This window comes from Pan paniscus, chromosome 10, assembly GCF_029289425.2.
Source record: "Pan paniscus chromosome 10, NHGRI_mPanPan1-v2.0_pri, whole genome shotgun sequence".
Taxonomy (NCBI): domain Eukaryota; kingdom Metazoa; phylum Chordata; class Mammalia; order Primates; family Hominidae; genus Pan; species Pan paniscus.
The window spans coordinates 30,080,927-30,096,067 of record NC_073259.2 but is presented as its reverse complement, the minus strand read 5'-3'; the positions used below and the strand labels follow the sequence as shown (position 1 = coordinate 30,096,067).

Below are 15,141 nucleotides of genomic sequence, written 5' to 3'. Positions count from 1 at the left end.
TAACTGCAGCTTACAAATATTTGTAACTTCCTAAGGTCCAAAACAAGTGCAGAACTGGAATTTAAACCATTTTGGCTCCAAAACCAGTGTTCTTACTCGCATTATATATAGATGAAAATTTAAAATTATAATTGTATATAATTACATATAATCTCTATATATTATTTACATATATATTTTTAATTTTTTAATTTTTATATTTTTATTTATTTTTTGAGATGGAGTCTCACTCTGTAACCCAAGCTGGAGTGCAGTGGTGAGATCTCGGCTCACTGCAACCTCCGCCTCCCGGGTTCAAGTGAGTCTCGTGCCTCAGCCTACCCCGATTAGCTGGGACTACAGGTGTGCGCCACCACGCCCAGCTAATTTTTTATTTTACTAGAGACAGGGTTTCACCATGTTACCACCATGTTCGTGGTCTTGAACTCCGTTGCTCGGGCAATCCACCTACCTTGGCCTCCCAAAGTGTTGGGATTGCAGGCATGAGCCACTGTGCACAGCCTATTTACATATATTATTTATTTATTTATTTATTTATTTATTTATTTTTTGAGACAGAATCTTGCTCGGTCACCCAGGCTGGAGTGCAGTGGTGCAATCTCGGCTCACTGCAACCTCTGCCTCCGGGGTTCAAGCGATTCTCCTGCCTCAGCCTCCTGAGTAGCTGGGACTACAGGCGCATGCCAACACGCCCGGCTAATTTTTGTATTTTTAGTAGAGACGGGATTTCACCATGCTGGCAAGGCTGGTCTCGAAATCCTGACCTCATGATCCACTCACCTTGGCCTCCCAAAGTGCTAGGATTACAGACGTGAGCCACAGTGCCCGACCTACCTATACTTTCAAATGGAGAGCTGATGACTGCGGGGGTAGGTAATGGTGGTAAATGGCAGTGCTTGTATTATTAAGATGGCCAAAGGGTTTAGAATCTTGACCCTGGCTGGAAAACTGTCCATGTGTACTTGTCTTTTTGGCAAGCCTTTGGATTCTTAAAAAGTTATTTATGTGATCTTCATAGTCAAATTTTTCTACAATCAGATTTCCTGAAAAATAATTATTTTGTAGGTGAGGTCAATATTTAGTTAAAATGTTAAATGTGTCTGAGCACTAATAGAGATGGATTATTCTGTGATTTTTCTTGCCTTTGACAACAATGCAAACAAAAACCACACAGCAGAGAAGAATAGTGGTTGGATAATCCTTCGAATTATTAGTTTCTGGTCCCAGACTGTGCAAATGAATAGACATGAGTTATACAGAGTAGACTGAAGAAAATCAGGGTGACAAATATTCAACCATTAACTCTCCAAAAAACCACTGACTTTAGCCCCACATGAAAAGATTCAGATATATTTTGACAGAGATTTTGCTCCCAGAGATTAAAGTAAGATCCCAGGGCAAAGAGAGGAGTGGGAGAGGCATGCAGAAATCGTGTGGGAGAGAAACCCCAAGCCCTCACCAGAGCCTGCACGACTACTAGCCCAGATCCAGGGCACTGCGGAGAAGCTAAGGCAGAGCTGAGTTGATCCTCTCGTTGTCATCCTGCGGGTTCACCAGTACATTCTTTGTCCGGTTTGAGGTAATACTTGCCTGTGTTCCAAGAATCTTTTCATATTCCTTTGATTGACCGTCTCTTGAAAATAATCCCCCATCTAACAGCCAGGACACTCAAAAACACCATTTTGCTCCTCTCTCTCTGCCCCCAAAATTGAGGGTAGAAAATGTGGACTCCTCATTGGGTAATGAAGGAAAAGACTTGGACACTTTATGGGGTGATGGCTGGTGACAGCTGAAAGGGAAACTTTGGGTAAAAAGAAAGGAGGATTACTTGAAGTTAGTGCAAAATCATCCACTGAGCCGAGACAGCAGAGAAACACACTACTCCATTTCAGAGTGTTAAATGTCTTGTCACAGGCAGAGAATGTAAGAGCTGGAAGAGAACTTGGAGAACATCTAGTCCCACCCTTCCACCTAGCAGAGGAAGCCCAGGAAGAAACAGATGTGGCCTGGAAAGGGGGCCTGACTTGCTTGAAGTCAAATAGCTGGTCATTTGACTCTGTCAGAACCTGGAATAAAATGTCCTACTAATTATCTCCACTGCCCAACACAGGCGAATCTGGCTTAGGAACTCTTTCTTTGGAAGTAGATTTTTCTCTGATCCTCCCTCAAGTCATAATAAGTTGAATGGAGAGTCCAGTTCCTATGTTCTTAGAAGTCCAAATTCAACACCTCACGGTGATGCCAAAGCTAAGTATTTGTGGAATTAAATTAGTTTATGGCATAAAATATAGTAAAGACAAGTTTTTAAATGGTTGTGGGAGAGCCATAACTGCTCGTAGACAATTTGTCTTTCATAGAGACTCTATGGGACTACACAAATTAGCCCACAGATGCCTGAAACAGAGTGGCACCATGCACTTAATTTTGTTGAAGTCCAAGCTTCTTTCTCTATGATAAAAGAGGAAGTGACATTCTATACAGCTATGCCTGTGTTCTGCTCATTCTTCCAGGAATACTTTTGTCACTAGAATTTGTATAGCTGGAGGAGGAGGGTGTCATCCTATTGCTCAGCATTTCCCAAATAATCACTCTGTAGCTTATACTCCCCACAACAGTTTATCTCAGGATGTTTCGTGGCTTCACACCACTCACCATTATTACACCAGTGAAACTCACCAGATTATATTTTCTGTGTTCACTCTCCATAGGCTTCTGTTCCCTTGATAGATTTTTGTCTTAGAACCTTTTTTTCTGGAGAAACGCTAATGTTTAGCACCACTTTATGTATGTCAGAATGGATGTAGGTTTCTTTGTAGCAGATTTTAAAACTCTGGCCTCTGGCCCTGGTGGTTTCTGGTGCAGAAACTGAGAGACCCTTTGTTCTACCAGGTGTTCTACCTGGAGGCGTGGCTGGCGGATGAGATCTTGAGTGAGTGACCTTAGGCCCAGACCAAGCTGTAATTCCAGAAGTGGCGTGGATGCGCCAGGCCCTGCTGGTGGTGGACATAGTGGACTCCAAGAACCTAGTCGAAATAATGGTTTTTGGATGGCTCTGAGTACAGAATCGGGTGAAGAGCATGCTCCTGTGCCTGGCATGGTTTCACCGAGAACACTGTGCCCAAGCTGAGAAGATAAAACACCTTGAGAAGAACTTGAATGCCCATGCCTCAGGCCCCCACACTCCCCGGCATCCTATTGCTTAAGGCAACAGAACTATTATCAGGAGAATTTTGAGAACCTTCTTGCTTTTGCTGCTAAGGTTGAAGAGAAGTGAGTACAGCTTTCCTAAATCCCTGCATTCCTTTTTCCTGTGTCTTGATGGATAGTCGTTTATTTTGTGGCAAGAGTGAGTTTGAAGAACTACTCTAATAAAGAAATGGCTCTTTTGCCCAATGGCATAAAGATCTTTGCACACTTATAATAAAGCAAATTTATTTTTAAAAATTTTAAACTTCTCATAGAGAGGTATTGATGGAACATTCAATTAAAATCTTTATTTATAGGACTCAGAGATAGCCAGATATTAAACAAATAAAAAAATGTTTCTCGTGAATATCAAGTTGACTCTTGATTAACATTTTATACTCTTATTAACATTGCGTACATTGTTTGTTTCTATTCAACCAATTTCAGAACTTCATGAAAAAGTTGAGTGGTAGGTTGAGTGATGGGGTAACACAATGGGAGCCTTTTCTGCAAGGCTGGCATGTGAATAAAGTACCTGCAAATCATAAAAAGAAACAAAATAGAGAGTTTTAAAAACAAGAATTTTCACATTGGTCACTTGAGTACATTCACACTCACTGGCTAGGGTTGTTGGGTGTGGGAATCTAAGCTACAAGACTTGGTCAGCATTTTCAGCCCTCCAATCTCCCCCATTTGTGACCTAGAAAATCTCTGACATGTGGACCGTCCTCACCACAGTATGAGCAGAGGCTCCTGCTTCTTGGTTTATCAGGCAATGCGCAGTGAGGAGTTGAAATGAAAGGGTCAAGCTGTGGTGACTACTAGGGCCAAGTCAAGAGGGAAGAGTAGAACTCATCCCCCACGGCCTCAGTAAAAGCCTAGGAAAGGCCAGAGGAAGAGGCAAAAATGAGAAAGACTTCAACCATCCCCTTGGATGACTTAAAAGAATGGTTCTCAACCCTGAGTGCACATTGGAATCACCTGGAGAGCTTTATCTTTAAAATCTCACAGCCCTGGTACCACGCCAGACAAATGGAAACAGAATTTCTACGTGTGACACCTGGTTATCAGTATTTTTTTAATAGGTTGAGTATCTCCTATCCAAAATGATTGCAATCAGATGTGTTTCGGATTTCAGATTTTTTCAGATTTTGGAGTATCTGCATTATACTTAATGGTTGAGCATCCCTAATATGAACATGTAAAATCTGAAATGCTACAATGAGCATTTACTTTGAGCATCATGTTGGTGTTCAAATGATTTCGGATTTTGGAGCATTGCAAATTTTGGATTTTTGGTTTAGGGATGCTCAACCTGTAGTTGCTCAGATAATTCCAATGCAATGTGAGTTGAAAACACTAGTTTAAAACAAGAATCCAAACCTAAATGGCTACCAGCAATGTAATTTAGGGGGTAAGAGTAAGCAAGAGAGAGAGGAGATGGTGGCAGACTAAACAGTACATGATGCACCTAAGGGGGTAGCTGCAGGAGTTCTGCCTAACTGTTGTCATCTCACAAGTGTGACACCACTTTGCCAGTTGTCCTGATTTTCAGATGTTTGTATCTAAGTTTTAAAAATTGAGTTGTATGATACATGCTACAATGTGGATGAACCTTGAAAACATTAAGCTCAGTGAAAGAAGTCAGACACAAAAGATCACATATTATATGCTCCATTTATATAGAATGTCCAGAATAGGCAAATCCATCACAACAGAAAGTAAATTAGTGGTTTCCAGGGGTTGGGAGGAGGAGAATATGTGGTGTGATTGCTTAATGGATACTGAGTTTCTTTTGAGGTGATGAAAATGGTGTGCAATTAGATAGTTATGACAGTTGCAAAATATGGTGAATTTAAAAACTATGGAATTGTATATTTTAAAATGGTAAATTTCATACTATGTGAAATTTACCTTAATATATATATTTTTTTAAGTGAGGAGGTGCAGGAGGGAAGAGATGGGAATTGGGTTGTTTGGACCAGCTCAGAGCCAAACAAATCCCTTTTATGGGAGTCAGAATGGAACACCTCATGGAAGACAAAAAGTCCATGGCTGAGTGTGGTGGCTCACACCTGTAATCCTAGCACTTTAGGAGGCCGAGGCAGGTGAATCACTTGAGGCCAGGAGTTCAAGACCAGCCTGGCCAACATGACAAAACTCCATCTCTACTAAAAATAAAAAAATTAGCTAGGCGTGATGGTGCATGCCTGTAGTCCCAACTACTCAGGAGGCTGAAGTGGGAGGGGGCATTGCTTGAGCCCAGGAGGCAGAGATTGTGATAAGCCGAGATCACAGCACTACACTCCAGCCTGGGTGACAGAGTGAGACCCTGTGTCAAAAAAAAAAAAAGTCTATAAATTGGACTGTAGTTTTTTTTTTTTTTTTAAAAAGACAATCTAAGGCTGTAATTTATGTCTCCACATCCTTTTACGTCTTCATCCAAACAAATGACAAAGCTGTGTCCGCTGTACCCTTTTCATCTTAAGTCAGAGACAACCTGGGTTTTCTCCTTAATAGGTGCTATGCAGGGCTGCACTGCTAAGTGCACTTGGCTTTGGCAGCCTATAAATAGAAATGGAACCCCTGAGGTGCAGGAGAACAGGCTGGCAGATGAAGCCAATGCTGGCTACTGCTCTTTCTTACTGTTCTGTTACTGAGAGGGGTAAGTCAAACAAACAAAACCCCTGATAACCGTGTTCATTAATTGTTACTCCTTTATCAATTGCTTCTGTCCAATAACTCAATTGTAAGTCACAATCCATAATTTATTATCCTCTTCAGTGAAGTTTATTACACTTTTTTTTTTTGAGGCAGAATATCCCTCCGTTGCCCAGGCTGGAGTGTGTTGGCATGATCTCAGCTCACTGCAACCTCCGCCTCCTGGGTTCAAGTGATTCTCCTGCCTCAGCCTCCCAAATAGCTGGGATTACAGGCGTGCACCACCAGGCTCAGCTTATTTTTGTATTTTTAGTAGAGACGGGGTTTCACCATGTTGCTCAGCCTGGTCTCAAACTCCTGACCTCAAGTAATCTGCCCGCCTCAGCCTCCCACAGTGCTAGGATTACAGGCGTGAGCCGCCGTGCCCAGCCAAGTTTATTACTCTTAATTACTCATAGCAGGTTAAAATTATTACTACTTCCGTGAGATGCAGCTACAATAAAGACAATGAGTGACAAACCGTTCTTCAAAGAGAGTTTGATGTTTCACTAGTCTTTTCTGGCCTGGGAATATACTTCAAATGGCAATGGTTCTTAGAGGTCCCCAAAATCCTACCATTTTCACAGATCAAAGTGAAATATTATTAAAAACAAAAATAGGCCAGGTGCGATGGCTCACACCTGTAATCCCAGCACTTTGGGAGGCTGAGGTGGGTGGATCATCAGGTTAGGGGTTCGAGATCAGCCTGACCAACATGGTGAAACCCTGTCTCTACTAAAAATACAAAAAAAAAAAAAAAAAAGTTAGCCAGGCATGGTGGCGGGCGCCTGTAATCCCAGCTACTCAGGAGGCTGAGGCAGGAGAATTGCTTGAATCTGGGAGGCAGAGGTTGCAGTGAGCCAGGATTGCACCACTGTATTCCAGCTTGGGTGACAGAGCAAGACTCCATCTCAAAAAGAACAAACAAACAAAAAAGAATTCCCAATAAATACCTAATCTTCTAAATATTGGACTATGTTGCAGGTTTGCATGAACTCAGAAATGAGTGAAATCTTACTGCAGATTAGATTCAGACATTTTTTCTTACCTGAATTCTTCGCTGTAGTTATTCCTAATATACTCAGCTAGAGTCCTGCTGTGCCGCAGACAGCTCTTGAGGATGTAAAATTGCTGGTACAACAGAACTGCTTGGCAGGGACTTAGCAGCTGAAATGAAGCTGAAAGACCCCTCACCACTTGTTTCACAATACTGGCCACAAAAGTAATCTAGACAAGGAAAATACAGTCACATGTAGGCTGTGTGCCACCCACAAAAGCAACTATTTCAGCTGGAGCTTCAACTACAAATCTAGACTGAAGCCCTCACTACCCTAACACCACTGTTGCAATGTTCCTTATTGAAATGGTATCCAATGTCAAATAAAAAGTATAGGAGGAGGCTGGGCGTGGTGGCTCACGCCTGTAATCCCAGCACTTTGGGAGACCAAGGCAGGTGGATCACGAGGTCAGGAGTTCGAGATCAGCCTGACCAACATGGTGAAACCCCATCTCTACTAAAAATACAAAAATCAGTCAGGTGTGGTGGTGCATGCCTGTAATCCAGCTACTCAGGAGGCTGAGGCAGGAAAGTCGCTTAATTCAGGAGGCAGAGGTTGCAGTGAACCGAGATCATGTCACTGCACTCCAGCCTGGGCAACAGAGCAAGATTCCATCTCAAAAAAAAAAAAAAAAGTATAGGAGGCCAGGTCGGGCACTGTGGCTCATCTGTAATCCCAGCACTTTGGGAGGCTGAGGCGGGTAGATCACTTGAGGCAGGGAGTTCTAGACAGCCTGGTTAACATGGCAAAACCCCGTCTCTACTAAAAATACAAAAATTTGCCAGGCACGGTGTCACATGTCTGTAATCCCAGCTACTTGGGAGGCTGAGGCACAAGAACTGCTTGAATGCAGAGGCAGAGGTTGCAGTGAGCCAAGATCGCACCACTGCACTCCAGCCTGGGCGAGTGCAAGTAGTTACTCTTCTGTGTAATTACAATCCATAAACGTAGGCTTGTGTGAAAAGCAGAAAAGAACGCTAGTGCCTTTTCAAGCTCTAACCAACAGGTCACACTACGCACCCATTAAATTAGTATCAGTAAAAATGTGTTGCCTTTTCTATTGTAATATGTTGCGACTGGCCCTTCCCTACAGGTAGGGCAAGTAGGTGGAAGTGGATTTTTCCCATTCCAGACCATTTACATACGTTGACAAAACATTATATATATATTGATTAAACGTATATTGCCTGGCAAACACAGCTTGAGCTGAGAGAGTCTGAGGCAGTAGAACAGAACAATGTTAATTAGCCTATTTAGAAATTAAGTTTTTAACTTTTCTAGCACCTTTCTCTAACCAAGTAAGATAATGAGAGCTGACTGACATGCAGGTGCATAGCAATGATCCCAGTTTCTTTGCTTGCAAATGTCTCTTGAATGATTTGTTTCTGCCCATACTGTTTATAACTGGGTTAATATTGAAGCTTTCTTTTGCCAACCCTTCATCCTTACATGCTTCATGGTCACAGACTAGCCTCATACTCAACCCAATTCCTTTGGTGAACCAACTTTAGAGGCTGGTAAAGAAACTTCCTTTTAGCCGGAGTGCAGTGGCACATGCCTGTATTCCCAGCTACTTAGGAGGCTGAGGCAGGAGGATTGCTTGAGCCCAGGAGTTTGAGACCAGCCTGGGAAACATAGCAAGACCCCATCTCATTTTTTAAAAATTTTTAAAATAAATAAATGCGGCCAGGCATGGTGGCTCACAGCCTTAATCCCAGCACTTTAAGAGGCTGAAGTGGGAGGATCACCTGAGGTGAGGAGTTTGAGACCAGCGTGGCTAACATGGCAAAACCCTGTCTCTACTAAAAATACAAAAATTAGCCGGTCGTGGTGGCGGGTGCCTGTAATCCCAGCTACTTGGGAGACCAAGGCAGGAGGATCACTTGAACCCAGGAGGTGAAGGTTGCAGTGAGCCGAGATCGTGCCACTGCACTCCAGCCTGGGTGACAAAGGGAGACTCTGTCTCCAATAAATAAATAAATAAATAAATAAATAAATAAATAAAACCATGCAGGAAGGCTTACATGGGAAATAAAAGTAAAAAAATAAAAATAAAAAAATAAATAAAAAGAAACTTCCCTGTTATGTGGAGTCTGTAAAACCCAGATTTCCACACATCAGTCCATGTAATAGGGTCTGCAGCCACCACACAGAAAACAAAGGGGTCTTGCATCTTGCACATATGAGCTTCCATTGCTGTGAATGACTATAACTTTCAAACATTCTGTGAAATGGTCTGAGATTGGTTGGGGCCTGTGTGCTACTGAGGAAGACAAGTTCATGGGCTCAACTTCTGTAGAAGGCAGCTGGCTGTTCTACTGACAAATGTACCCTCTGGCCCCAGCCAGCTTTGTGTAAACATATGTCATAGGGATCTGACAAGAGAGTCTAGATCCCATAGAACAGACCCAACATCACTCTAGAGAAACAGCAGGGGACCACTGACGGTCCAACAGATGCGTGTCCATATATGGAAAGAGAACAGGCCGGGCACAGTGGCTCATGCCTGTAATAGCAATTTGGGAGGCCAAGGTGGATGATCACCTGAGGTCAGGAGTTCCAGACCAGCCTGGGCAACATGGCGAAACCCCGTCTGTACTAAAAAATACAAAATTTAGCCGGGCATGGTGGCAGGCGCCTGTAATCCCAGCTACTTGGGAGGCTGAGGCAGGAGAATTGCTTGAATCTGGGAGGTGGAGGTTGCAGTGAGCTGAGATCGCAGCACTACTGCACTCCAGCCTGGGCAACAGAGCAAGACTCTGTCTCAAAAAAAAAAGAACATATTACCTCGTGTCCATCAGCAATGGAAATTTAGTTTAGATTACTCTTTTGAAGAGATTTCCAATTAAGTGTTTGTTGACTGAATGCATAAGTTTGAGGAGGTGGGAAGAGATTAAGGGATAAAGCCTCTACTACAATTAATTCAGCAGATATTTTACTGAACATTTATGGTGTGCCTAGCACAACAGACATAGCTTCTACCCTCACGGCACTGGCAGTCTGTTGGAAGAGAAAGATATTTTATCAGTCGTGATGGACTAGATTATGCTGTGGTAATAAACCTCCCAAAATACCAATGCTTTGCTTGAAACAGCAAAGGTTGATTACTCATTCACACTGCATGTCCCAGAGGGGTCTGCAGGGCTCTGCTCACTGTGGTTACTCTTGGCCATCTGCAGGCAGAGCAGCCACCTTGTGGGTGCTATGCCGAAGGAAAAGAGAATGCCAGGTGGCACATACTGGCTCTTAAAGCTTCTGCCCAGAAGTGACATAGGCCACTTCTGATCACATTTCATTAGCCAAAGCAGCCACAGAGACCGCCTCCACCCCACAGTTTCACATGGAGAGGGAAGTGCAGTCCCACCATGTGCCCAGAAGGAGGAAGAGACAGAATATGAGTGGGCACTAATGGCTGTGACACGGCAGAAGCAAATAATAACACAAACAAATGCAAACTGCAACAGTGACGAGGCCTGTAAAGCAGAGGAAGAGGACACCATGCCATGCACTGTTTGTGCCTCTAATGAGGGAATCTCCCCTGTCACGGGGGGCAGAGAAGCGTCCTCCACTGCCACACCCCAGGAAGGGGCCCTGAGGCCTGAGGGATGAGTAGAAGTTGACCAAGTGAAAAAGGGAGGGAAAAGCATTTCCAATGGAGAGACAGATGCAATGGTACAGGTCCTGTGATGCAGCTGCAGGGAGGGGGGTGGTGGTGGGGAGAGGGATGGTGAGCAAGAGACCCACACAGCAGGGAGGCTGAAGGACCAGAGGAAGCTGTCGGCCATAGCACGCAGGGCCCTGTAGGCCATGTTAAGGAGTTTAGTCTTCATTCAGAAGGAAGAGTTATTGAGAGATTTGAAGCAAGGGATGACAATCAGATTTTTATTTCAAATGGATCCCTCAGCCTGTAATCTGGTAGGAAGACAGGGACAGACCATTGAGATGTGATTGTAGCATCAAGGAAAGAAATGGTGATAATAGGAACTAGGATGGTGTCTGTGGGACAGAGCACACAAATGATCCCAAGTGTTAGATTCATGCTCACTACTTAAGGTAAATGTTTATCTTTTTACCTAATTATACAGCTAATAATTTAATATTCTGTTTTCTACACGTATCTTAGAGTTTTTCATGAAATAACATTCCCATTTAAGATATAATTTCAGTACCTTAAACATTCAGGTCCAAAATGTAAAAACAATTTATCAATTAAATAATAAACTGTCAGATTTACACTTTGCTTCTAGTTGATAAACTTGATTACGTCACAGGGAAAATATGTGTTTTATTAATTAAGCACAGGAGTATCTGTTTAATTAGGCTTGGGGGTGATTTCGTTTTGACTTCTAGATACTTACGATGGGAGGACAGCTTTGTAGAAAGGACATTATCCAGCTAATAGCAAACTTTGTGGATCCCAATCCGAGATTTCCCTAAAAGACTCAAGGAAATAAACAAGTTATATTCATAAAGTTCAAGTTGTATATAAAAGGATACTCATTCTTAAATACATTTTTATCCTGATTAATCGAATCCTTAAAATCAGTTTTGGAAAATAAACTAGATGAGCACTTAAGAGCAAAGTTCATATCATTGAAATCAACCAGTTTTGGAGACCATCTCAAATACAAGCATTTTTGATATATTATTAATCATATAACATAATCACATAATATACTTATATCATAATATGTAATAGTCATGTAATTTATAGTTACATAAAATATGTAAAAATATAATTTTTAACAATTGTACCTGCTGAAAGACAAGAAGTATCTCATATAAAAGTGCTGTAGCAGTATTTGTATACTCCAGAATAAGCTTCTGTAACTAGAATTTTCAAGAATAATCAATGCAATGTCATAAGCCAATTCAGAAAACGATAATTTCCCATGGTTCCCTTTAGGTACTTATACAATAAACTTTCTCTTTCTTTTGAGACAAGGTCTCATGCTGCCACCCAGGTGGGAGTACAGTGCTGTGGTCATGGGTCTGTGCAGCCTCAAACTCCTGGGCACAAGCCATTCCTCTCACCTCTGCTTTCTGTGTAGCTGGGACTACAGGTACAAGCTACCATGCTGGCTAATCTTATTTCTTTAATTTTTTGTAGAGATGAGGTCTCACTATATTGCCCAGGCTGGTCTCAAATTCCTGAGCCCAACCAATCCTTTCACCTCAGTCTCCCCAGTAGCTAGGACTACAGGTATGTGCCACCATGCCCAGGTAATTTTTGATTTTTTATTTTTGTAGAGACAGGGTCTCGCTTGTTGCCCAGGCTGGTATGGAACTCTTGGCCTCAAGCGATTCTCCCACCTCTGCCTCCTGAGTAGCTGGGATTCAGATGCAAGCCATTATCCCTGGCTGGCCCACAGAATACTAAGACAAAAAATTGCATACTTGATTTGCAAAATCAATCAGATCAACAACCCTACTTCCTTTCAAGAATGTAGAAATACACGCCCCTCCCCCCCGCGAGTTGAGGTGAGAGATTCTCTGGGGAATTTAGGCTTATTCCCAAATTAAGATTCCTTCTGTGGGATGGATAAATAGAGGGTTTAGAGATACTTCATTCCTCTCAAGAATTCCAAACTCCTCTTTACAATTACTATCCCTTTTCTTCTTTTCTTCATTTATTTACTCAACAAATATGCATCAGACACCATGCTAGGTGTTGGGGACGCAAGGGAGAACAACACAGACATGAGACCTGCCCTCATGGAACATACAATCTGGTTGGGGAACAAACATCAAGCGATCAAATACACAAATGCCTAATTATAAACTGAGACAAGGGCTATGAAAGAAATGTACAGGAAGTTAAGGGAACTCTATAAAGGAGGACTAGTCTCATTTGGTGGTCAAGGAATGCTTCCCTCTGGCCCATATCATTCCTTACCTAGATTATGGCACTAGCTTCTTAATAGCCCTGCCTATCTGAGTCTTGGTTCCACCCCACTCTTTAATCCCTAATCCACCACTGAAAGTGGTATTGGAGACTCTCTATATACAGTCTGTAATTATATATTCATGGATATATTTGAATAATGTCTGTCTCTCCCAGCAGCGTAGAAACTAATGAAGGCAGGGGTCGTGTCTGTTTTGCTTACTGTTTTGACCTTACTGCCTAGCACACTGTTTGCTCGTAATAGATGCTCAATAAATATTTACTGACTGTGGCTGGGTGTGGTGGCTCATGCCTGTAATCCTAGCATTTTGGGAGGCCAAGACAGGCAAATCGCTTGAGCTCAGGGATTTGAAACCAACCTGGGTAACATGGCAAGACCCCATCTCTACAAAAAATACAAAAATTAGCCAGGCGTGGTGGCTCATGCCTGTAGTCCTAGCTACTCGGGAGTCTGAAGTGAGAGCATTACTTGAGCCTGGGAGGTCAAGTCTGCAGTGAGCCGAGATTGTGCCACTGCACTCCAGCCTGGGCAACAGAGTGAAACCCTTTCTTAAAAAAAAAAAAAAAAAAAAAAAAAAATTACTGAGTGAATGACTGAATGAGTTTTCTAAAACATAATTCTGACCATATATTTAAGAACTATCAAATCATGTTTCATCCTTTAAAAAAAAATCTGTTAACCTGGCTCAAAATAAACTAATAATAAGTTGGTTTATTCTCTCAGAAGGTATGCCTTCTAGGCAGTTTGATATTTCTAATGTCTTGGTACAACCTTAGAAAAACAAGTAACTCTTGCTGAGAATTTATACTGTTCATATAGGTAGGAAAATGATAAAGTATAAGAGTTAACCCTAAAATCTCTAAGACAGTGATTTTTCACCCATTAGACCCCTGCTATGGAATTACATATCCATCATATTTTGTACACAGACAGACATAAACAGATTTATCAAATTTATAAAGAATGCTAATTACTTTCCTTAATATACATACCTTAAGACATATAAAAGGGCTATATTAATATTGACTGAATAGTTATTTTTTCCTTTTTCTTGACCCTCTAAATCTCTAAATCTACTTTAGACTGACTAGTTATCTGAGTTTTGAGGTTAATGACAAAAGATCTACTCTTTGGTTTAATTATGTTTCTGTATTCTACGGTGTCATGGTCCACATTAAAAGAAGCCAGGGCCCCTATATATATATATATAATAGTTTACCCCCCAAATTCTCATCTCACCTCAGCGTCAAAAGACATTCTGACTAAAGCTGAATCAGCCACCAACTGGATATCAAACACAGGACAAGATTTTGGAATCTGAGGCTCACTAATTAAAATTACCAAGAGATTAAATAGTGCTCCCCTGGAAAAAAATAAATAAAAGGCAATTAGTGAGCAAAGTGTTGAGAGGAAAAATGGTGAAGCCAAGTTTCAAACACTGGATATAATTATGTTTAAAAGAATGAAGCATTGCAGACCATCCTTGACTGAAGTTTTGGATCCTTAGACACGCAAATGAATATCTAGAGATAAAAAATTTAAATGAAAATATAATTTCTTGGTCTTCTGGCTCAGAGCGAGTGTAGTTCTAGAAGTCCACATAGCTTAGAAAGACTAGAAAATCTGGATTTAAGGGAGATTTGGGTAATTTCAATTATAGCATTATTTTCCAAAGGACTTTTTATGGATTGCTAATTCCAGACAATATTATAGTTAAAATAGATTCTGTGGTCAAAGGAGATAGGGGAAATACTTGGTTAAACCAAGTTCATCAGATGTGTTTACTACAGGACTTCTCAGAGGCTTTATATGCTAATATGCACTGTGTATCTCTGGGACAAAGCAACAGTATGCAGCTCTTCTTTTTTCTTTTTTTAGGTTTGTTTGCTTGGGTTATTTTTGGCACAGGATCTCATGATGTTGCCCGGGCTGGTCTTGAACTCCTGGACTCAAGTGATCCCCTGCCTCAGCCAAGTAGCTGAGATTACAGGCTTGAGCCACCACTTTCAGTTTTTACTTTTTTTAATTGATAATAAAAATTGTATATATTTATGGTATACAACATGATGTTTTGAAATATGTATATACTGTAGAATGTGTACATATTTTATAAATCAAGCGAATTGACATATGCATTACCTCACATGCTTATTTTTATATAGTGAGAACACAAAATCTATTGTCAGCAATTTTCAAGTATACAGGACATTGCTATTAACTATGGTCACCATATTTGTATGATTGATCTCTGGAACTTCTTCCTCCTGTCTAACTGAAGTTTTGTACCCTTT

The 15,141-nt window shown here is 41.5% G+C and overlaps 1 protein-coding gene across 2 annotated transcripts in view; it reads right to left on the bottom strand.

Moving 5' to 3' along the window:
• Positions 1 to 1,049: 1,049 nt before the first annotated feature.
• Positions 1,050 to 15,141, bottom strand: part of C10H12orf56 (chromosome 10 C12orf56 homolog) — a 118,996-nt gene continuing 104,904 nt past the window's right edge. Inside the window, exons 9-13 of one of the 2 annotated variants that reach the window (XM_003824806.7) lie at positions 14,090 to 14,213; positions 11,700 to 11,774; positions 11,303 to 11,377; positions 6,935 to 7,113; positions 1,050 to 3,721 (exon numbers count right to left, since the gene is read on the bottom strand). In XM_003824806.7, coding sequence (XP_003824854.2) covers positions 3,616 to 3,721; positions 6,935 to 7,113; positions 11,303 to 11,377; positions 11,700 to 11,774; positions 14,090 to 14,213 — 559 coding nt within the window. In that variant the 3' untranslated portion in view covers positions 1,050 to 3,615. The remainder of the gene's footprint in view (positions 3,722 to 6,934; positions 7,114 to 11,302; positions 11,378 to 11,699; positions 11,775 to 14,089; positions 14,214 to 15,141) is intronic. The other variant, XM_008978444.5, reaches the window with a different exon arrangement.